At 37.9% G+C, this 23,620-nt stretch overlaps 5 protein-coding genes across 7 annotated transcripts; 3 read left to right on the top strand and 2 right to left on the bottom strand.

Moving 5' to 3' along the window:
• Positions 1 to 1,158: 1,158 nt before the first annotated feature.
• LOC106368006 (FRIGIDA-like protein 3) lies at positions 1,159 to 4,335 on the top strand. 2 transcript variants are annotated; one of them, XM_013807875.3, is made up of 5 exons: positions 1,159 to 1,357; positions 1,742 to 1,818; positions 2,047 to 3,072; positions 3,232 to 3,404; positions 3,669 to 4,335. In XM_013807875.3, the coding sequence occupies exons 3-5, from the start codon at positions 2,049 to 2,051 to the stop codon at positions 4,104 to 4,106; spliced, it is 1,635 nt and encodes a 544-aa protein (XP_013663329.2). In that variant the 5' UTR covers positions 1,159 to 1,357; positions 1,742 to 1,818; positions 2,047 to 2,048; the 3' UTR covers positions 4,107 to 4,335. The 2 variants fall into 2 exon arrangements, with proteins under 2 accessions (XP_013663329.2, XP_013663330.2); XM_013807876.3 differs by lacking the exon at positions 1,742 to 1,818 and having other exon boundaries at positions 1,166 to 1,357.
• Positions 4,336 to 5,265: 930 nt separating this feature from the next.
• Positions 5,266 to 9,770, top strand: LOC106368007 (TPR repeat-containing protein ZIP4). 2 transcript variants are annotated; one of them, XM_048735274.1, is made up of 6 exons: positions 5,266 to 5,699; positions 6,322 to 7,664; positions 7,841 to 8,030; positions 8,122 to 8,154; positions 8,262 to 8,882; positions 8,963 to 9,770. In XM_048735274.1, exons 2-6 carry the CDS (start codon positions 6,334 to 6,336, stop codon positions 9,596 to 9,598), a joined length of 2,811 nt encoding a protein of 936 aa, XP_048591231.1. In that variant the 5' UTR covers positions 5,266 to 5,699; positions 6,322 to 6,333; the 3' UTR covers positions 9,599 to 9,770. The 2 variants fall into 2 exon arrangements, with proteins under 2 accessions (XP_048591231.1, XP_013663331.2); XM_013807877.3 differs by lacking the exon at positions 5,266 to 5,699 and having other exon boundaries at positions 5,905 to 7,664.
• A 3,133-nt stretch (positions 9,771 to 12,903) lies between these two features.
• On the top strand, positions 12,904 to 16,812 carry LOC106368008 (glutamate receptor 1.2). Its single transcript, XM_013807878.3, is given in 5 exon segments — positions 12,904 to 13,213; positions 13,215 to 14,693; positions 14,781 to 15,087; positions 15,769 to 16,142; positions 16,219 to 16,812. Coding segments are annotated over 5 exon segments (2,631 nt in total). The 5' UTR covers positions 12,904 to 13,129; the 3' UTR covers positions 16,606 to 16,812.
• Positions 16,813 to 18,526: 1,714 nt separating this feature from the next.
• LOC106363512 lies at positions 18,527 to 20,449 on the bottom strand. The gene has a single exon (XM_013803238.3). It carries the CDS (start codon positions 20,327 to 20,329, stop codon positions 18,641 to 18,643), a length of 1,689 nt encoding a protein of 562 aa, XP_013658692.2. The 5' UTR covers positions 20,330 to 20,449; the 3' UTR covers positions 18,527 to 18,640.
• A 207-nt stretch (positions 20,450 to 20,656) lies between these two features.
• On the bottom strand, positions 20,657 to 23,523 carry LOC106368009 (glycine oxidase). Its single transcript, XM_013807879.3, has 9 exons — positions 23,119 to 23,523; positions 22,870 to 23,019; positions 22,256 to 22,470; positions 22,101 to 22,171; positions 21,817 to 21,982; positions 21,457 to 21,622; positions 21,209 to 21,367; positions 21,032 to 21,120; positions 20,657 to 20,951 (listed from the first exon to the last, which is right to left on the bottom strand). The coding sequence occupies exons 1-9, from the start codon at positions 23,480 to 23,482 to the stop codon at positions 20,856 to 20,858; spliced, it is 1,476 nt and encodes a 491-aa protein (XP_013663333.2). The 5' UTR covers positions 23,483 to 23,523; the 3' UTR covers positions 20,657 to 20,855.
• Positions 23,524 to 23,620: the final 97 nt, after the last annotated feature.

Genomic DNA, 23,620 nt, shown 5'->3' with positions numbered 1-23,620 from the left:
TAACAATTCTGAAAAGTTGGCCCAATACAATTTGGGCTTTAAACCAGAATTATTCTTTTTGAGCTTTTTAATAATTTTGGAAACTCGGCCCAACGTCGGCCTCTTTTGTTTACAAGTTTGTAGTGCAGATTTCCTAGTTTAGTTTTTTTTTTTTAATGGCACCGAAAAATAACACATAGAGAGTGAAGATACCAAACCATAGGAAGAGAAAAGTAAAGGGTAAAGAGTAAATTACAAGCAAGTGAAATTTCCGGCAGCTTCAGACAAACTCACGTGACAAAGCTATTTACAACTTTAAAGGACATTCCACTTCTTGACTCGAGCCAATCCGGTCGTCTCGTCGAACCGCATGGTGGAGAATGAGCCACACACACACACTACTCAACCTATCACGTGCCTCGACATAATATTAGTAAAAAAAAAAAGAAAGACAAGGGAAGAAAGCGTCTGTTACTAGGGGTGGGCGTTCGGGTACCCGTTCGGGTACCCGTTCGGGTTCGGATCGGGTATTTCGGATTTTCGGATATTTCGGTATAGAGGTGTAGAACCCGTTCGGGTATTTCTGCACTTCGGGTCGGGTTCGGGTATTTTTTTATTCGGATTCGGTTATTTCGGATCGGGTTCGGATATTTAGATTTTGAAAAAAAATTAAAATTTTTATTTCTCAAGTTTCTTGTATTTAAAAATATAACTTTCAGTTAACTAATTTTTATTTTTAATAGATTGAATGGTTACTAAATTTGGACATAACATTTTAAAACTAAAAAGGCATTAGTTTAGTTATTTTTTAAAAAAATTTGGATGTAACTTTTTGTTAATTTTTGAAATAAAAAACTTGACATGCATTTTAAGTGAGTAGGAAATCATTTTTTTACGTAATTGTATGTATATCATATGAACTTAAAGTATGTGTAGTATCAATATAAATATTTTATATAAAATGAGAGATGTAAACTAGAAATATAAGATTAATTATACATATGTTCGGTTATCTTCGGATATCCATTCGGGTTCGGGTATTATCCGTTCGGGTTCGGATATCCAATCTCTCCTTATTCAATACCCGTTCGGGTATTTTGCTACTTCGGTTCGGATTTCGGTTCGGGTTTTTCGGATCGGGTTCGGGTGCCACTTCGGATATCGGGTAAAGTGCCCACCCCTATCTGTTACAAATCACTTTGCTTTTGCCTCTCTTCAACTTTCCTCTTTCCTTCCTCGCAGCCTTTAGGTATTTTTTCACTTTCCTCTTTCTCTCTCTCGCCTACCCTTATCATTTTCGATCGCTCAAGATGGATCCACAATCTTCCGGTGCTTCCTGAACATCTCTGATCTCTTCTTACGTCATCTGATTCTCCGGGTATAGCTGTTTTCTCTCTCTCTCTTGTTGTTGTATCGTCTTTCTTTGCTCGTCTTTCGTGTTCACTGTAGCTAGGGTTTGTTGATTTTGCCAAATAGTAGCTCGATTTAGCGGAAAACTTCTGCTAAGACTTCGAATTTTACTCTCGAAAGATCGCTTGTGTGATAGATTGAGTGGAGGGGTATTATCAGAATCGTTGGATCAGGTGGCTTAATCGTTCTTGTACACGTAAAAGTAACTCGCTTTCTTACAGTCTTCTACTGTAATTTTTTACAGTTGCTGTTTTGTCTTTTTCTCTAACGTAACTCGCTTTCTTGCAGTCTTCTACTCTGATAGTCTTGACTGATCTTTTATTCCCCTGGTCTTTTATGATTTGTTTTGTAGTTGTTTGTCGTTTCTGAGTTTGGGATATCTTTGGAGCTCTACTTCGCAGCTTGGAGTTTGGACTTGTTTAAAATTTGGTAACCTTTTTTTTGTCTGAATCTTTTATTATTCTCTTATATAATTGAATATCTTATTCTTCAATATGTTAAAAGTGAATATTTTGTAATTCTGACATGTATGTTTGTTATCCGGTATTGAGATTCTCTGGCCTCGAATGTTGGAATCTTAATTTGTTTTTTTACTATATTCATGTTTATTATTTTGTTTTTCTTACTTGTTTTTATTTGTTCAAATACTTTATTTAGCTATGGAGGATACCAGGTCAGTTGCTTCGCTCATGGACTCTACGTCATCCAAGATTCAGCAGCTTCAGAAGGCCTTTGCCGAGCTCGAAAGCCAGCGCGCCGTAACACTTAACCTGAAATGGAAGGAGCTCGAGGAGCATTTCCATGGTCTCGAGAGGTCCTTGAAGAGACGGTTTCACGAGCTTGAAGACCAAGAAAAAGAGTACGAAACCAAAACAAGGAAAGCTCAAGAGTTACTAGAGAAAAAGAAGGAAGCTGTTGAGGCCAAGGAGAAGGTATCTCTAGAAAGGCTTCAGAAGAAGAGAGACGCAGCTGTGTTTGCTATAAACAGCGCTTTGGTTAAGTACAACAATCCTCCTCCCATCAGTATCACTTCTGTTGAGGATTCGCCCAACAAAGCCTTTGCTGCTGATGGTACCGATGAGAATCCGGATGGTACTGTGCAAGAGGCTGAGATCTCACCTGAGGTGAAGGCTTATCCGCAGTTACTGAAACTGTGCGGGGATATGGACTCAGCAGGGCTCCATAAGTTTGTGTCAGACAACCGCAAGAACCTTGCGTCGCTAAAGGAGGAGATCCCTGCGGCGTTCAAGGCTGCAGCGAACCCGGCGAGCTTAGTGTTGGACTCTCTGGAAGGGTTTTACCCTGTGGAGGCACCAAACGGTGATGGAAAGAAAGACGGTAACCTCTTGGGAATGCGCAGGACATGTATCATGCTGATGGAGTGCCTTAGCGTACTTTTATCTGGCCTGGACAGCAACTCTCTTGCTGTTGTTCTCTCTGAAGATGTTAAGCAGAGAGCGAAAAGTATTGCAGAAGGATGGAGTCCACTGCTGGGGAGTCTTGAGATGGATGCTTGCAATGGTAATTCTTTGGAGGCTCATGCGTTCCTGCAACTACTGGCTAGTTTTGATATTGTTTCCGGCTTTGAAGAGGATGGAATCTTGAAGCTGATCCCTATGGTTTCACGTCGCCGTCAGGCAGCTGAGCTTTGCCGATCTCTTGGATTGTCTGAAAAAATGCCTGGTTTGTTCTCTAATTTTAATTATATGTCTTATTCTATTACATGTTATATAACGTTTGATCTGAAGGTTGATGTTTGGTTTGGTCAAGGATTTGTACATCCAAATCATCTATCTTCACCATTGGTCTTAATCTTGATGTGCACCGGTCTGTTTATTGTAGGTGTGATTGAAGTTCTGCTGAAGAGTGGAAAACAGATTGATGCAGTGAACTTGGCATTTGCGTTTGAACTCACAGAACAGTTCCCACCTGTTGAATTACTGAAGTCTTACTTGACCGACGCAAGGAGATCAACCTCCCAAGGCGGACCTGGCAATGCATCTCCTGCTGCTCAGGCTAGTGTTCCCTGACTTGATAACTTGCATTATACATTACTCTTTAAAAGAAAATGAAGGGATGTGCTAATATAATGCACATTGCCTATAACGAGCGGTCTGATCTTTTATTGAACTTGCTACCTTTTCTCGAGCAACTGGCTCTGAGCTTTGTTCAGTTAGCTGTTATATTTTGCTTCTGAGTTCTGAACCCTTTGAATCTTGAATCCGATGCATTTAATTACTTCAGGTTTATACGTATTATAACTATGTGTACCAATGCAGGATGAGTTCAATGAGAGGGAGCTTACAGGGCTTAAAGCCGTGGCCAAGTGTGTGGAAGAGCATAACCTGGAAGAGCAGTACCCAGTTGAGCCACTTCAGAAACGGATCGTCCAGCTGGAGAAGGCCAAAGCAGAGAAAAAGAGAGCAACAGAACCCACCAAGCCTCAGACAAAGCGACCACGTGGAGCTCAACCCCGAGTCACTGACAACCACAACAACAACAACAATAACAACAAGACAGGATATGGTAGAGTCATCCCTGAGAGGTATCCGCAGTATGTGTATGACAACAGACAGTTTCTTAACGGTCCAATCATGGCGGCACAAGCTCCTCCGCCTCCACCTCCTCAGACTTACACTTTCAGTCCCGCTGCTGCTCACGGGAACTTCTACGGGAACTGCTATCAATACCAGCCTCCTCCTCCGTACTTTCACTAGTGACTAAAAAAGGTGATGGTGAATGTGACTGTGACTCTCTCTCGTCTATGGTGTTAACTTGTGGCAGCTCTTTAACCCCTCCTCTCCTTCTAGTCGTTTCCCTTTCATGTTGTTGTTGTTGTACGGATGATTTTAGTATTTTTAAGGATCAACCCTACTCAAAACAAAAAACAAATATTACTCAAGAATGTCTATTAGTTATATTTTCAATGTTGTATTGTTTTCTTCAGTTTAGGCAGCGTCTAGACGTCTGACTACTTGTAGAGCTGGGAATTTGGGTCATTATCCGCGGGTCCCGCTCCGTTTGACCCCTCGCGGGACGCGTGCGGGTCGATCGATTTACAAATTTTTGCATGTGGGTGCGGGTGCGGGTTGAGTTGTTTTTTAGCGGGGCGGATGCGGATCAACTAAATTTGAGTCGTGGGTACCTGCCGACTCGCAAAATAAAAAAAAATATTATTTTTTCTAATTTTTTTAAAATAAATAAACATAAAAATAAAAATATGTAAAAAAATATATAAATTAATGAAAATTATATAATTTAAATTATAAATGTATATTTTTTATTTTAAAATGTAATTAATTTATAATAAAAATAATTATTTATTAAATTTAATATTATCTGCGGGCCCCGTGGGTTACCCGCAATCTTAGCGGGGCGGGTGCGGGTTTACGATTTTTCTTTCGCGGGTTATGTGGATCGGAATTTTGAGTTTAAAAAATAGAGTCGATCCATGGGTTGGCGGGTCATGCGGAGCGGGTTGACCCGCGAACCCAGCCCCAACTACTTGGCAAAGTTAGATTTAAACGAAATGATTTTCCAAAACATTTTTTAAAAATCGGTTTCAATGTCTAAAGTCTAAACAATTATATACATCTAATTTCCGTCAATATATATCTCCAATCACATTCTATTTTTTCCTGTTTATTCCATAAATAAAGTAATCTATTTTTGTTTGTTCATTATTTTATTACGAAATGAGAAAAAAAAATAGAATATAATTGAAACATTCTTATTCAATTTTTACTTTTAATCTATTTTAAAAGAAAAAATGAAGTAACATTAAAGATGCTCTAATTAACATATTGATTTTAGCGGCCGCCAGCATTGACAGGGCTTGGTCTTTTGTGCATCACCGTTCAGTCCATTGCGTCTGACAACGTATTCTTGGCTCCTGGTTCTCAGTGGTGGAGGTGGTTCTCGGGGAGTCATTGACCGCCTCCGTGTCATCCCTTGATCTCAGCTTCACATCCCGGTGCCGTATTACCTAGTTGGCTCTCTTACGGCGGTGAGGCTTCATTTTCTATGCAAGTTTTTAGAGACTTTCAGTTTAGATGGTGGCGAAGACATCAACCCGCTCTTTCTCGTATGTGGCGACTTGGAGGTGCGCTTGGGCTCTCAAGCGCTTTCTTGGTATGGCTCTTGATCCCTTCACCTCTTAGTCCGTCTAGCGCATCACTGGCAGTAACGGTTACAAGCTTCGAAGAGTTCATCGGAAACTAGTTATTCCGGAGATGATCTGGAAAGTCCCGGCATCCGAGGCAACGAGGAGAACCTCACCTTCCCGCGATCATTGTTGATGGTTGAGAACGGTAACCAATTTCTAAGAATTTCGAAAATCGAACTAGTAAAACGTGCCGGATTTAGTGGATAGGTGAAACTAGAATGTAATAGATTGACTTGGGAGTTTTTGTTCAAATCGTGTTTGTAACCGAAACTGAATTCCCGATTTTCGGATTGGATTAATATAATTATTAAAAAAAAACATATTGATTTTCTTTCTTGAATAAACAAATAATCCGTTAAAGAGGTACTCCCTCCGTTTTCTAATATAGGTCGTTTTAGACAAATTTTTTTGTTCCAAATTATATGTCGTTTTCGGTTTTCTATGTAAAATTTATTAATAATTAATGTTGTATGACCAATGATAATATATTTTCTATTTTTCTATTGGTTGAATTGTGGTTAGTTAAATAATTAATAATGTTTTTGCTTAGAAAATATAAGAAATTAATGGTTTTCTTAATCTACGTGCATAACTGTAAAACGACTTATATTAAAAAACGGAGGGAGTAGTAATTACTAATTATAATACTAAGTCCGTTAATAATGCAATGCAAATAAAGAAAAGTTTGTGTTACTTTTTGAATTTTGAAATATTTTCATTCCTTTGAGCCCTAACTGTCTCTCTCTCTGCTATCTCCCGCCAAATAGTAAGAGTCGGAGATGAGAATCGCCGAGATCTCAACGCCGGACTACCGCCAGCTTCACCGTGAAACCGAGTCTCACACTCACCATCCCCTCCTCTCCGAGATCGAGCTCCTAATCCAGCAATCCGAATCCATTTCCAAAGATCAGCCGCTACCGCAAACTCTCCCTCATTCCCTCAGGCAATCCCTAACTCGGCTGAGTCAACTCGCTCCTCTTCCCGGTAACTCCTTCAAGCTCACCATATGGAAGCTCAGCTTCCGCCTCTGGAACGCATGCGTCGATCTCTCCAACGCCGCCGCGCTCCAATCCTCCTCATCCTCCGCCGAGAGCATCGCGAACCTCAGACATGCTGCCGCCGATATGCTATTTCTCGCCAGAGACGTCACCGGAGTTCCATCTCCGACGATCAAGTCCTCTCTCATCTACTATCGAACGGGTCTCGTGTGGCACGATCTCAAAAAACTCGATCTCGCCTCCGATTGCTTCGAGCGAGCCACCGAGATCCTCTCGAAGATCGATGTCGCGAAAATCACCGATGCAGGTGAAAGGATACTGTTTCTTGATCTTAACCTGGCGCGATCTCGAACCGCCTGGGAGATTTCCGATAGGAATCTGGCGGTTACGCTGCTTAATCGAGCGAAGAATATGCTGTTTGGCTCACCGGATCACTACAAGGCCCTCTCGAATCAGTTCCTCGCGTTTGGTAAAAGCGCCTTGTCTAGAGAGGACGATGATTGCAGTCTAAACGATGCGTTAAGGCTCATGAATGAGTCGCTGGATCTTTGCGAGAAGGGACTGGGCACTGCGAAAACTAGGGAAGACACCATGGAGTTCAAGAGCATGAGAGTCAATACTCTGCGTTTTATATCAGCTGTTCATTTGCAGAAGGGAGAGTTCGATAGTGTGATCAAATGCGTGAAAGTTCTCAGGAGTGATGGAGCAGATCAACACGCTTCATTACCTGTGCTAGCGATGAAGGCTTGGTTAGGGCTTGGTAAGCATAGCGAGGCGGAGAAAGAGCTGAGAGGTATGGTGGGAAACAAAGACATTCCAGAGGCAGTGTGGGTATCTGCTGTGGAGGCTTATTTTGAGGTGGTGGGGACTGCTGGAGCAGAAACTGCGAAAGGTGTGTTCTTAGGTTTGCTCGGAAGGTGTCATGTCAGCGCAAAGACGGCGCTTAGAGTGGCTCATCGGGTTCTTGGAGAGAGTAGGGGAGGAGATAGTGGTTCGAGGATTAGAGCGAATGTTGTGGCTCAGCTTGTTTCAGACGAGAGGGTTGTTGCTCTCTTTGCTGGTGAAGCAGTGACTAATGAAAGGAAGGCAATACATTCTGTTCTGTGGAACAGGTTTGTTTTCTCCTTCATCTCATTTGGTTACATCTGTGATTGCATTATAGCGTTTGTGTGTGTATGTATTGCATCCTAGTTTACTAAGTGATTCAATTTGGCCACAGCAGTTGATAGTTTCCTTTGTTGTTTTAATGTCGTGGGGATCTAATTTGGGTATCTTCTGCTGTTTACAGTGCTTCAGCTCATTTCGGTGCTAAAGATTTTGAGACAAGCGCAGAGATGTTTGAGAAGTCGATGCTCTATATTCCACATGATATAGAAAATAGAGTTTTCAGGGCAAAAGGCTTCAGGGTTTTGTGTCTTTGCTACCTCGGTCTCTCTCAGCTAGATCGAGCTCATGAATACATAGAAGAAGCTGAAAAGGTACATTTATAGGAGGAAGCTTTTATGTCCTACGCTTCTCTTAGCTGGATTTTTCAACTTCGGATTGCTAACTAGATTTCTGTCTATGCAGCTTGAACCCAATATTCACTGCTCTTTTCTTAAGGTGAATGTTGTTTTCCCTTGTCAATGAGATAATGTCATTTTATGGTTTTTCCTTAAGATGTTTGGAGATTGTTTCAAAAACCTTTAAACAACTACTTTTTCCTGCAGTTCAAAATCTACCTGCAGAGGAAGGAGCACAGTAGTGCCATCAGTCAGATCGATGCAATGTTGTCCTGCCTTGATTTTTCTCCACATTATCTGTCCCTTGCAGCGCATGAAGCTATCTCTTGCCAAGCGCTTTCAGTTGCTGTTGCTTCTCTTTCCAAGTTCCTGAGTTTCTACATCTCAGGGAAAACCATGCCAACCACAGAGGTCGTTGTCTTTCGTACCTTGGTCACTATACTGACTCAAGACGCTGGCAGCGAAACAGAAGCTCTTAACTTCATGTTGCAAGCTCAAAGCAGGGCATCTAAGCTTGGGACAGAGTGTTTCTTTGGATCAGGAGAAACTGGAAAGCGAGAACTGAAGTGGTTTGCTCTGACTTCCTGGAATCTTGGGTCAAGATGTGGGAATGCAAAGAAGTATGAGCTCTGTGGTGAATTCTGTAGGCTGGCATCAGACTTTTACAGCTATTTGGATACTGGTGAGTCTGGAGAAAACACAGTGATGATTTTAAGGTCCCTAGTATTAGGTGTTACCGCTATCATTGCTTTGGAGAAGCAAAACAAGAACACACTGACTGAAACCCAAGTCAAACTCGCTGCAGAACTGCTCGTGAGAGCCGGAAAGGTCTTATCCTCCTCTTTGTCACCATCGCTTGCTGAGTTTCATCTTTCAGTTTACTGATGTTTTTTTTTATAAAAATGCAGATTATGTCTTCTTTGCTCTCGGATGGTAAAGACTGTATCATGGAGCCAGAACTCATCTTCATGTACACTTTAACTGCCTATGAAATACACGGAAGGCTCAACAATTCAGCATTCCAGCTACTTGTGGTAAAAACCTTTGCTGGTTCCAAGTCTTGTAACTACAACTATCTTCTCCAACTTGGGATTTTCGCTTCTCAAAGCCCACGGTCCAACCCAGACGTGTCAACATTTGCTCTTAACGAATGCCTATCCGCACTGATCGCATCTGCTTCACCAAATTACCCAACCATAGCTCTCATAATCCGGAAGTTGATTGCTCTATCCAGCGTCCACAAAGGCGATACGGAGGACGGAGAAGCAATCCAAAAGATGTATAAACAAGCATGCAGAATCATGGTTGGGTTAAAGGAAGGGGAGTACCCGACTGATGAAGGGAAATGGCTTGCAATGACAGCTTGGAACCGAGCAGCATTGCCTGTGAGGCTAGGACAGTTAGAGACCGCTAAAAAATGGCTGAGTATCGGTTTGGAGATCGCTGAGAAGGTTTCGGGTATGGATACTTACAGGGCTTGTATGGAGGATTTCTTGGGTGGTTTTCAGACGAAAGTTTCTTCTGAAGCAGCTGACAGGATTTAGCTAAACTCGTAGTAATGGTCTACAGAGTTTTACGGCTACATCACACCTAAACATTTGGGCTTTTGCTACTATAAAGATATGATCTGCACACAAATGTAAAATACCAAACACGGCAACATTTATTGTCTGAACACTAAAAGTCTAAAACCCACGAAAATATTAATTTTAACTAGATACTATAACCAACTCTTCAAGACATGTCCACACCAAATCCACTACAAAGCGTATTCTAACTGCGATTAGCAAGATCTTAACCATCATTCTTAGTTTGATACTAGGCTGTTTCTCATGCAAACATTGTCTCTCCTCTAGTCACATCAATGCATCCAATTTCAAATGAGAAGTCGTGCGATTCTAACTAAGAACAAATTTTATTCTACTCTTATATCTTATTGGTGTTAAGAAAAATGTTAAAAAATCTTATTGGAGTTGTTACAAAAAAAAATACACGCCATAACTAAGCTAAGTAGCCGCCCTTGGGAGAGGAAGACGAGTGGTGGCCTGAAGTTGCGGCCTATATTGACCAAGTTTCATCATAAGAGCGTTTACTTCTGAGGTGAGACGACTTGATAATATTTTCCTTTGACTACTTGTAGATTTATATCTTTGACCGTCTTATCTTAATCCCCCATTTATGTACTTTCTTCAATAGTAATTTCCGAAAGAAGTTAATAATACAATAGAAAATCAATAATCCAGAAGGTGTTACGTAATACTAAGTCAGACTAGGATAAGATCCGCGCCTTGCGCGGAATTAAGTTATTATTTTTATTATATTTTGGAGAATGAAACAATAGTTTGGCTTCATTTGGATTACGGGTGTTCAATCCGGATATCGGGTTGGTTTCGGTTCAGTTCGGTTTTTTTTGGTATTTGGTTAGTAAAATATAACTACTATTCTAAATCCATATTTACTTTGACTTTAGTCTTTCACATACTTTTGAAAGATTTCAACTGGACGACTAAATTGATCAGCCAATCTTGTTGCTTTAAATCATTAGTGTTTATATATATATATATATTATTTAGTTGAATATTTATTAAATAAAAATTCATATGCGTTATATTTTATGATCATTTGTAACTTATTATAACAAAATAATAATCTATTGATCACAAAATTTTCAGAGTGGGAATATTCAAATTTCTAATAATATATAGACGTTTTGAAAAATTCAAATATAACATATAAGAAAAAATATAAATGTTTTTATTATATATTTAATGTGATTTTTTAATATCTTTCAATAATATAAAATTAAAATATAAAAAAAGAACTAAGATACCAAAATTGTTATCAAATATTTATTATTCATAATAATTAATTTTCATATATACGTTAATCATATTAGGTAATTTCGTAGCTTCTAATTAAGAAAAGTGCAAAAAAAATTTTGGTAGATTATTTATCAATTCGATAGTTAGTTTAATAAAAAATATAATGTAAGTCAAGATGGACCAACCTATTTTTCTAAGAATAGTATATTGTATATAGTCATTTATTAGATGAGAATTTATAATCATACAGTTCTATGATCATTCATATCATTTTATAACTGAATATTTAAATCATCGATAACAAAATTTTCAATGTGAAATCTTTAATAAGTTTATAATTTATAAATGTTTTTGAAAATTCATTGAAAGTTTTAATATTAAAATATTTATGTAATCTTATGGTATATAGTATAATCTATATATATATATATATATATGTTTTATTATTAAATGATATTTTTTACTCATATGGTTTTAAAATAATGTGTATCTTCTTATAATATCAATAAAAGTTCATATTAATACAATTTTATGATCATTTGTAACTTATCATGACAAAATTGATCACAAAATTTTCAGAGTGGGGATCTTCAAATTTCTAATAATTTATAGACATTTTGAAAAATTCAAAATATAACATATAAGAAAAATTATAAATGTTTTTATTATATATTTAATGTGATTTTTAAATATATTTTAATAATATAAAATTAAAAAAAGAACTAAGATACAAAAATTGTTATCAAATATTTATTATTCATTATAATTAATTTTCACATATACGTTAATCATATTAGGTATCGTAGCTTTTATTTAAGGAAAGTGCAAAACATTTTTTGGTACGTTATTTATCAATTCGATAGTTAGTTTAATAAAAAGTGTAATATAAGTTAAGATGGACCAACCTATTTTTCTAGGAATAGTATATTTTGTATAGTTATTTATTAAATAAGAATTTATAATCATACGGTTCTATGATCGTTCATATCGTTTTATAACAAAATATTTAAATCATCGATAACAAAATTTTCAATCTGAAATCTTTAATAAGTTTATAATTTATAAATGTTCTTGAAAATTCATTGAAAGTTTTAATATTAAAATATTTATGTAATCTTATGGTATATAGTGTTTAATATATATATATATATTTATATTATTATTAAATGATATTTTTTACTCATATGGTTTTAAAATCATGTGTATCTTCTTATAATAAAAATGTTAAACCATTGATCATTAATTTTTAACATAATAATTTTAATAGTTTTAGTCATTTATTGTCGTTTTTAAAAATTCAAAATATAACATATACGAAAAAATCTAAATTTTATTTTTATAGCTAATTTGATTGTTTAATTTATTTTAATAATATAAAATTAAACAAAAAATGATGGAGGAGATATACATTGTTATCAAATCTTTATTATTAAACTCATTAATTTTCATATATATATTAGTCATTTATGGTAATTCCGTAGGTTTTATTTAAGGAAAGAAAATATCATATCATATCATTATATCATATAGTTTGACCAACTTATGTATCTAACAACATATAAAAATCTAATGTGGACCTACTAATTTTTCAATTGAATGTAATTGACTACCTAATTGAGTGCCACTTATGCATTAGGGTCTCTTTTAATTAATACAAAATTGAGGTTACATTTTTTCAAATGTTCCTCAATTAATATATAAGGGATTAATACGTCATTGCCACATTTGGTTTCTACAACCGTTGACAAATGTCGTTTTAGTTTTATTTTAGCATTTTTAATGTAGAATCATACTTCCCTTATTTATTTCTTTTACCAAACATTAGAAAAGTTAAGATAATAGTGAAATTCCCTTCAATAATGTGACTTGCGTGTGACAAAAGAGTAGCCAACGTCGGAAGTTCACACATAATTTCCTTTTGAATAGTAATCCAAACAACTCTCTCTCTCTCTCTCTCTCTCTCTCTCTCTCTCTCTCTCTCTCTCTCTCTCTCTCTCTCTCTCTCTCTCTCTCTCTCTCTCTCTCTCTCTCTCTCTCTCTCTCTCCAAAATCATAAGGTCCGAAGGAAAATCTGAAACTTGGGATTTTTTCTACTAAACGAATATATTCTATTATATATAGTTGAATGATTCTAGAGAGGAGAAACAAAAACACGGCATGTCGGCATGGGTTGGACTTAAAAATTATAGTAATAAAGTTCATCAAGTAGACGTTAGTGTTTTCCTCCTTTTGTAATTGGAAACCTTTTCTTTAATGAAGAGATTTGGCTTTCAAAACCCAACTCTAGTTTCGTTTCTTCTTGTTCTGCTTCTCTTCATCTCCAACTGTCTCGCTTCGATCGAGCCAAAACGACGACGTTAATAAAGACTCCGGGTCTGAATATGACCGGGTTCCGGTTCAGGTTCCAGTCGGGTTGGTTTTGGATTTGGGTTGCGTGGAAGGAAAGATAGTGAGAAGCTCTCTTTCCATGGCGCTTTCCGATTTTTACACCGTTCACAATAATTACAAAACAAGAGTCTCTCTCTCAGTCAGAAACTCTCACGGAGAGCCTCTCCTTGCTCTCGCTTCTGGTGTGGATCTGCATCAAGCTGTAGGAGTGGAGGCGATCATCGTCGGGAGTTCGTTTCTTGAAACGAAGCTTCTCGCGGAGCTTGGAGAGAAAGCTAGGGTTCCTGTGGTGTCGCTCAACTCTCCAATCTCATCGTCATTGAGCAGATACAGTCATTTGATCCAAGCAACACATGATGCTTCCTCCGAGGCGAAGGGGATAACAGCTTTCATCCATGAGTTTGGTTGGAACAGTGTTGTTCTTGTTTACGAGGATGACGATGATTGGAGAGAGAGTATGCAGCTCATGGTGGACCATTTCGGTGAGAACGAGGTTCGTGTACGGTCCAAGGTTGGCTTTACTTCATCTTCAAATGATGAGTTGATGATGGATCGGTTAAGGAAGGTGAAGGGTTTGGGGACGAGTGTCTTTGTGGTGCACTCTTCTGAGCTCGTTGCAACTCATCTTTTTGAATGTGCTGAGGAGTTAGGGATGATGGGTGAAGGGTTTGCTTGGATCCTCACTGCCAAAAGCATGAACAGCTTCCATGAGAGCACTGGCGACACAAGAGAGGTAATGGAAGGTGTGGTTGGTTTCAAGTCTTACATTCCAAAGTCAAAGGAGCTTCAGAACTTCACTTTGAGATGGAGAAAGTCACTAGCAAATGATGAAGCTGTTGGGTTGGAGATAAATAGGTTGAGTATTGCTGGTGTTTGGGCTCATGATATTGCTTGGGCTCTGGCGAGGGCAGTGGAAGTTACAAGGATGCAGAATGTATCATCATCATCAATTCTCCTAGAGGCAATCAAAGAGAATAGGTTTAAGGGTTTGAGTGGTGACTTCCAAATCAAGGATAAGAATTTCTTGTCAGACAAGTTTGAGATTGTGAATTTGATAGGATCAGGTGAGAGAAGAGTAGGGTTCTGGAACTCTAATGGTAGTTTCAGCAACAGAAGACTTTTATCTTCTTCTGCTCATAACAACAAGCTAGAGACTATAATTTGGCCCGGTGGATCTGCTCAAAGTCCTAATGGACGCAATTCAGGAGAAATCAAGAGGAAAAAACTGAGGGTTTTGGTTACATCTAGCAACAGGTTCCCAAGACTGGTAAAGGTAACGACTGATCCAGCAACAAATATAGTAAGTGCGGAAGGGTTTTGTATAGATGTCTTCAAAGCTTCCATTAACCCTTTCAACTATGATGTGGAGTTCATACTTTGGCGCAATGGAAGTAACTACGACAAACTTGCACACGCACTTTATAACCAGGTACTAAACATTGGCTCAGTTTTAAGATTATATTGGATGAATGGAAACTGATCTCATTTTCATTTTTTGTGTTGATATCCCACACAGAAAGACAAGTATGATGCAGCGGTGGGAGATATTACAATCACTTCCAATAGATTGAAGTATGTTGATTTTACAATGGCATTCACGGAACTGGGTCTAGGAATTGTAGCACCAAAGGAGAGAAGTATGTGGGTGTTCTTCCAACCTCTAACACGAGACCTTTGGGTGACAAGTGCAGCTTTCTTTGTCTTGACGGGAATTATAGTTTGGTTGATAGAAAGACCTGAGAACAAGGAGTTCCAAGGATCTTGGTCAGAACAGATTGGTGTTATCTTTTGGTTTGGCTTCTCTACCCTTGTTTATGCTCACAGTAAGTATATATCACTTGCTTATATGTAGCCATAGGCATGGGTGTTAGGTTCCGATTCGATTCTTTTCAATTTTTTTGTTCTACATATAGGATCCGCTCGGTTATTTCTGAAATTTGGGTTGGTTTTGGTTTGGTTCTTTCAGTTTTTGGTTCGGTTCGGGTAACAATTATAGGAACTGGCTAATATCCGATAAAATTTTGGTTCCAATTTATTTTTGGTTCGGTTTGGATTTTTCAGTTAATTTTGGATAAAAACATTTTTTTCATTTTTTGAATTACTTAACGGCTAATTCGGATAAATTTAAATATTTCAGATCAAAACTATTAGGGTAATTTGGTTATTTCGGGTAAAAAATTAAAATATTTTGGAAAAGATTTATTCGGGTATTTCAGTTTTTCAGATATTTTGTTTTATAAGTAATATTTTAATTTTTTTTGGTAATTTTAAAAACTAACTATCAAAAATTTTAAGTTTATAAATTATATTTTAGATATTCGGATACCCACTTGGTTCGGTTTAGTCTGGTTTGATTTCATTTTCTGGTTCCAGAAAAATTGGAACCAATAGTTTATTTGTCAACTTCAGCTCGGGTTCGATCTTCGGTTTATATGCCAATGCCTATGTGGTCATTAAAGATTGAAATTATGCTTTAAATTAGTTTTGCTTACTATTTGTGACAGGGGAGAAGCTAAAATACAACTTATCAAGATTTGTAGTTACAGTATGGGTGTTTGCAGTGCTCATATTGACTACAAGCTACACCGCTACATTGACATCAATGATGACGGTGCAACAGATCCGATTCAACTCCAATACAGACTTCGTTGGTCACCTTTCAGGCTCAATCATTGCAAATGCCTCCCTCACTGGTCCTAGACTCCGAGCAACGAACACCAAGGGTCTCAACACTTCTCAAGATTATGCTGAAGCCTTGTTGAACAAAACTGTGGCATTTATTGTTGATGAGTTGCCATACCTCAATGTCCTCCTTGGAGAAAAGCCTGCACAGTTTATCATGGTCAAGTCACAATGTACCACCAATGGTTTCGGCTTTGTATGTATCCCTCTCTTTTTTTTTATCTTACTCTACATGTTCCTTTTTACTTGCTGACAAAGTATGTTTTGTTCAGATGTTTCAGAAGGGTGATGAGCTGGTGCACAATGTGTCCACAGAGATAGCGAAGCTAAGGACAGAAGGGAAGCTAGGCGAGATAGAGAAAGGATGGTTTGAGAATCAACTTCCGTATACAACAGACGATACATCAAATCCTATAACTCTCTACAGATTCCGCGGATTGTTTATGATCACGTGACTTTCTTCAGCTTTTGCTCTTGCGGTACTTGTCATTCTCTGGCTCAGAGATAGATGGAAGGATCTTGTGAACTCGGTCAAGGTGTTTATCTCGCGACTACTTGTACATTTCAGGATCCTCTTGGCAAGAACTATCCATCCCAGTCCCCTTGATGACCACATTGGTGAGAGTGTGGTTCAAATGGGTCAAGGTAACAGACAATAGGAACTGATTCTAACATAGCAAAAGGTTCATTACCATAGAATTTATAATACAAGTGAAGTGTATTCTCCTGAACTTGTGTTGTGTCCAAGTCTATAGCTTACAGCTTTACACAACTGTTGTGATATTGTTCAGTCTCTGACTCTTGACCTAGAGCATCACGGAGCAACCTTGCTTGATACTTGCTTATGTTAAACGATTTTTAGACAATTTCTGCTTGTAATTTGTAAATTGTAGACTGATGAATCGGTTGATAGCAATGTTTTGAAACCTGACCTGGGCACTGAACCGAATAATTCACCGGACCACCGGGTAATTGGGTCGATAGCGGACAAACCACATATTGATAAATTAGATAAGTTTGTTATATAATAATATATTAGATATTGAAAAATATAAGAAATGTTTATGTTTCAAAAACCATCTGGAAAAATACTTAACTTTAGTTTTCTTTATTTTTATTTTTATTTCACATACAAAATATATAAGAAAACAGATTATTTAACAATTTTGTAACAAGTTATGAGTTATGACACATAATAAAAATCAAGACTTAAAGTCTATAATTATTTAAATCTATAGTGTGAATAATAAAATTAAATTTTAAATCCAAAATAAACCAAAAATAAAATATAAAATTATAATAGATTATCGATAATAAAAAATAAACTAATGTCAAATCACATCAATTAGTTTTGCTAATATATTCATAATCCACATGATCATATATCTTTTTATTTTCGAAAAAACTGAAAACTTAACTTATTAATTATAATTCAAAACAGATTCTAATAACGTAATTGAGAAATCCCAGAAAAGATAATTAAAATTTACGTATTGGTTCATCCGATATCCGGATTATGGGTTTTAATGGTTTTTTGTAGGTTTTACCAGATTTTTAAATAATGTATTTTTCTGAAAATTCAAACCGGATTATATTCTAGGTCTCCGAATTTACCGGTTCTAACTGCGGGTCCATATCGAGTTTCAAAAGACTGGTCGGCAGTGTCTTCGAACTGGTTTTGGTTCCCAGTGTGCATTAAAATTGGGCTTTCTTTTGGGCTGAGCTGACAAAATTAGCAGGCCTTTCTGGAGAAAGAAAAAAAAAACCCTAATCTATACCCTTCTAATTCCCAATATATACTCTCTCCTCTTTCTCATCTCCAACAACGGCCAGACATCTCTCTCCTTTAGCTACTCCAAACTTGTGAAGCTTTCGATTTCGTTTCTTCTATGTTATGCTATTCAATTGCTCCTATCTTCATTGGGTTTTTACCTTTTTAGTTGAGAATTGGTTTTTTTGTCGGAAAGAAAAGCAAGTTCAGCTTCTTTGGTTGGATTGAATACTATCATGATCCAGTCAATTTATTAATAATAAACCTTGCGAAATAGAAATCGGCAGTATCACTCGCCTGGATCTGATAAACTTCATGATGATCCAGGCCCTTATATACTGCCAAATCTCTTTTTTCTATTGACGTTATGCAAACGCACTCTGTCCCAAGACCATTAATGTTTTGGTGCAATTTCTTCGTTTGCTAAATTGAATATTAACCAATTCAACTCGTCCTCGAGATCTTTTCAGTGATCTCTTATATGGGCACATGGTTGGTTTACAATTGACTTCTAAAAAACATGTCAGCTATTTGTGTACGTGTATGGTAGCACAGCAGAAGAAAGGAAAGGTTAATCACTAAATTTAAGTGATATATGCACACATGTTAATAAAATTGATTCAAGATCTAATCATGGACAATGAAGCTACTTTACAGACCGAGTAACCAGAGAACTAGTTTCTCTAGACTTTACCCCTTGGTACTTGAATAATATGTTAAACTTCAGGTCACCTGTGTTATTTATGGGCCTGGGCTTGGCTAGCCTTATATGAACAACACATGCAATTTCTAGATGAACACGATCGGTTTGGACTGCTTGGCCTTACTTAATTTTGGTTATTAAACCAGCAAAATACAATATTCGTTGAGAACCATACAGTAAATATTTTAGTGAATAGTGCAAGAACCTACCATAAAACAATTTAAGAATACTTATCATCACCAGTCCAAGTCAACTTGGCTTTAGGACCCGTAGGACCATCTTCACCAATTATTTCATAAGGTATCTTCCGAATAATATTTCGTAACCGTTTCCTAACAAACATGGGTAAAATCTTCTTAGCAAATGATTTAATTGACTTATCAATCTTGTATCCCATTCTTGGTCCCCATTTCCTAAAATAGCTCGTCCAAGCCGGCTCAACCACGCCCCAAGGCCCTCCAATCACCTCATATCCCTTACCACAGTCTAACCACTTGTCACTCCTCGCCATATCGTTTCTTATACCATACTTTCTTTTGCCTTGCAACACAAGTCCAGGTTTAGAAAACATTGCGTGGCCGTGAAGCGACGAATATATAACCGGTTTGTTCCCACCTTCAACGTACTCTAGATCGCATGCGTCCACCAATGTGCCTCCACTGTGCTGAGAGAAGTAGACTCTCCATAACTTGCCGTTGAAGTTACTGATGCGTAAAGTAACGTGCTCCCAGTCTCCGACATGTTCGCCTATTTGACCTAAAGAAAGGCTCTTGATGAATAGAAACTTGAGGTGGGCGTTTCCGTTGAAAGGACAGAATATCCACACGGCGATGTCGGTGAAGGTGCCTCCGAACATTGGTTTGATGTTTAGATACACTTTGGTGTTTCTTAAGTCTCCTCTCTGAACCTTCTCCTTGGCGGTCTTATCGAGTGGAAAGTCTAACCAGAATAAGTCATCGTTTGAACCGCCTTGCGGAAGATTTGTACCGTTTGGTTGTATAGGTATAGGGTTTGATTCGTTTCCTTTCTTGTATAACAAGGCACCGTTGGCGAAGAACCAATGGACCGAAGAAGGTAGAAAAATTTCTTTTGGATGGAAATATATCAAAGGAGAATAGGTTTTGAACAAAGCTCTGGTTTGAGCTTTGCTTGGCATGTTAGAGGACATGTTGAGTTTGGTGTTTTTCAAGCAGAATAAATAAGGAAGAGGAGATGAGTTTAGTTGTTGAAAACTGAATGTTCCTGTGTACACACCTGTTGCTTGTGTTCCTCTTTGGACCGGTCTCAAATTAACAACGCTAACTCCTTTAAATCCCCACACCAATGTATCAGCTTCACTCTGTTCTGTCAACTCTGACCGAACACAGCTTATAGATTTTTTTTTCATAGGAGGCTTTTGAGAGGAAGTAGTGACAATCACACCAACCGGTTTATACCCGTTGAGACATACCGGCTGCCAAAAATATGCATGTCCGTCTTGTTTGATATCCAGCGATGCAGTGTTCCAGACTTCAATGTAGTCCACTGGTGGTCTTAAGCTTCTTCCAGACACGTCTCTTGCAACAAGGATCCAACCAAAAAGCTTCTGGTTGTTTGGTTGTGCGTAGAAGCCAATCTTGAAGAAGTTAGCAGGGAGATTTATAGGTTCAAAGATGCTGAATCCCATGCTGTCTCGTCCTCCTTCATATGTTCTCCATACTCTCTTTGCTGTTGTGTTGGAGATGGAGACTTGTTTAACCTCAAGACCTCCCAAGTCTATGGTCCCTTTGCCGAAATGTACCTCATGGGGAAGTATAGGAGGCAAAGGACCTTGAAATTTAAAGATTGTTTCCACAGGTAAACCATTAGTTTGGTTAACAAACAGATAAAGAAGAAACAAAAGAGGTTTGAAATATGTATTGCTAAACATTTCGGATTATATTTGTAATGTTCATCTTCATTCTATACATATGTAACTTATAGTTTTATGCCATACAAGGACATATGAACCCATTGATGACTACAAATTTATCTTATGCAGATACACAATGAAAATAAATATATATTTCTCAAGTAGGTACCAAAACTGTTAGATTTTTCTGTTATGTATTTGATAATTTTAGTAAAAATCTAGAAATACCAAAGAAACATGAGACCATTGACTGGATATGCAGTATTCAGGGAATTTAATTTGGTCTTTGGAAGAGATTTAATATGTTTCTTAATTACATCAGATTTTAGAAATCATGGTCAATAATTAACTTCAATGACAAAATAATAAAAGAAAAAATAACCCAAGATAACCACATAATAATGATTTCAACATTTTGTGTTAATCTTTTATTATTTCTTGAAACATTCAGATTTGTTCCCTTTTGGGAATCCAAAACAGATCAACAACAATGCAGGACTGATTGATTCCCTTTGTAACTAAAAACTGAACTGCATCTAGTTCCTCAGCAACAACGTCCTTTAACCTGAAACGCTGAAACATCTACCTTCGATGGTTTCCCCAATACAATGTCTGACACCATTTCAGCTGTTCCTAGAGCCTAATAAGATTTCAAGAAACCAAGAATCACCATCTGGTTCTTGAATTGTTGATAGAACATTAGGATGAGTTCTGACTTACCATGGAAAGTCCACCTCCTTCATGTCCAGCTGCCAAGTAAAGATTTTGTAATCCGGGAACAGATCCTATCATTGGCTTTCCATCAGGCACTATGATCAGTTAAACAACAAGTTCAGGTTCTATGATACATTCCAAAGGACGGGTTTGAAGCATTTCATGGAGCAATTAGAAGCTTACTGTATGGGCGTAAACCGACTCTCACTTTCCTGTTACGGATGAAATCTTCAAGAGAAATATCTCTTAACGTGGGGAAGAACTCTGCTGCACGCTCCCATATGCACCGGATGATAGTCTCATCAGCTTCAGTGTCGAACCCGACGAACTCACGGCTGCTCCCTGAAGGTTAAAGATGGCTAAATGAAGAGGACAGATACATATGGTGCCTGACTGGTTCAGGAGTTTAAGAGGTGGATGGAAAACGTTACCGAGAACAAGGTTTCCTGTTGTGTCCATTGTGGCTGTCATGGAAATAGATAGCATCCGTTCCTCAACACCTGGAGCTGAAGCACTTTGATGATCCGCATAACCAGCCTCCATTATCCCATGATTTAAATTGAACGAATCAAAATTCTCTACCACAAGCAGATGCCCCTGCAAGGAAAATAAAGTTGGATATTGTAATTTAAAAATACAGAAACAGTCCATTTCAGGAGTCTTAACATATTCTGGAAGCTTGCAGATGATTAACTCTACAAATAAAGATAATGCTTGTTTCTCGTAAAACAATACTATCCTCAAAATGTAAATAAAAATGCAAAAAATTAGCAGTGAGAGGAAAGTTAAACCTTTCTTGGCTTCACAGGAACATCCACCGAGATGTTGCTGTCTTTAAGCAAGTCATGCATCAGAGAACCACTCCAGCAACCAGCAGCTACTATAGTAGCCTTCTTACCATACAAGTTGTGTTTCAAAGTCTGAACACCTGTAACCTCCTTGCTACCCCCATCAGACCTGAATAGATGATATTATTTAACAGACTAACAAAACTTCAGCACAAGAACAATGCACATTCAAGATTTACAGAGACAACATCTTTCTGAGTTGAATCGTGTACAAAAGATTAGCAAACCTTAATAAACCTGTAACTGGTTCATGATAGAACTCTGCATATCGTCCTTCTGTTGCAAACTCTCTGTTACCCTGAAAGAGTAAAATAAAAGCTAAGAAAGCCGCAAAGAAAAAGAGTCAGATGAGACATTCAACTACTCATGAAGCCCAACCAACCTTCTCGATATAAGCAACCGCACGATGAGCATCCAACTGCGAATCATCAGGAAGAAACGCAGCACCAGTCTCATCATCCACAAGGATTGCAGGCTCCTTTAGAAACAAATCAGCGCTAGACAAATACTCAGCTCTCAACCCACCTTCACTTAACTCATTCACCTTTTGCTTCAGAGCAACACATTCCTGAGAGGTCTTTCCAACGAGCAAGCTTCCTGCAGATGGCAATAAAAAATAACATACTGAATGGTACATACACCATGTAGATAGCAAGATGAAAATATCATTGTCAACAAGAACCTAACAAAAAGGCGTAACTAACTCAATTGGCTAAACCGAGAAACTATTTAGCTCAGTGTTCTAAGAATAGGTCTAGGTAGTGTTTAGGCGGTAAATGGGATCTAAATTAAACAACTTTTCTAACCCGATTTTTCGAAAATTCTGTATAGGTGTTCAAAAAATCAATCTAGGCACCCACCTAAAAAATAATCCTCTGTAAAAAGGTTTAACCACCTAATGATTTATTGAACATTGATTTAGCTAGAAGCCACCTTATAAAAGTCAATTAAAATCTAAACAGACCAAAGTAAGTGAGTGAGTGAGTAAGAAAAGACCTGTCTTTTTCCAACCAAGCATATCTTGAGGATCAAGACCTTGATCAGTTAAGCTATCTGCAAGCTCGTGCCAGAGGTGATGGCTCCTCATAGCCAAGTCCCATATATCACTACCTGGCTTCTTGTGAGTCATCCATATATATCCCTGTCCTGAATCCCCAAAAAGACCACAACTTTCATGTTTAAAAAAGTCAACTCTTTTTTTACTTCAAACTTTCCAGAAATAAGTTAAAAGAGTCAAACTTTTACCAGCACCGGTGGCTCCAGAGCAAGGAACGGCCTTATCAACAACGGCGACTGATAGATCCGACCCGGTGAGGAACTGACGGGCAATGGTTAGCCCGATGATTCCACCACCAACGACAACTACATCGTAGGAGGAGCTGCGAGAAGCAGTGACGCGAAGGGACTGAGGAGAAGAAGCTCCACGTCGGAGGCTACCAGACGCGGGAGATGGAAATGGAGAGTTCAGAAAGGTTGCTGATTGAACGTAGTAGATGGAAACCATGGTGGATGTTGTTGTAATCAACGCCTTGCTCGTATCGTTTGGTTTTTTATTTAACTTCCAAAAGACTAAAACGGCGTCGAAACAGCGTTTTTGTAAACGGATCATGACATGACTGAAGTTGAGTGGTTACTGCGTCTTACTTAGTGTCTCAGCTGCTATTGAGATGTCTTTCAGCTAGAATCACCTAATATTGTTAGCTATTAGTACAAACATGATTTGTTGTCATATATCACCGAGTTCTTC

This window comes from Brassica napus, chromosome A6, assembly GCF_020379485.1.
Source record: "Brassica napus cultivar Da-Ae chromosome A6, Da-Ae, whole genome shotgun sequence".
Taxonomy (NCBI): Eukaryota; Viridiplantae; Streptophyta; class Magnoliopsida; order Brassicales; family Brassicaceae; genus Brassica; species Brassica napus.
The sequence above is the reverse complement of the archived record's forward strand: the minus strand, read 5'-3'. Positions and strand labels throughout refer to the sequence as shown.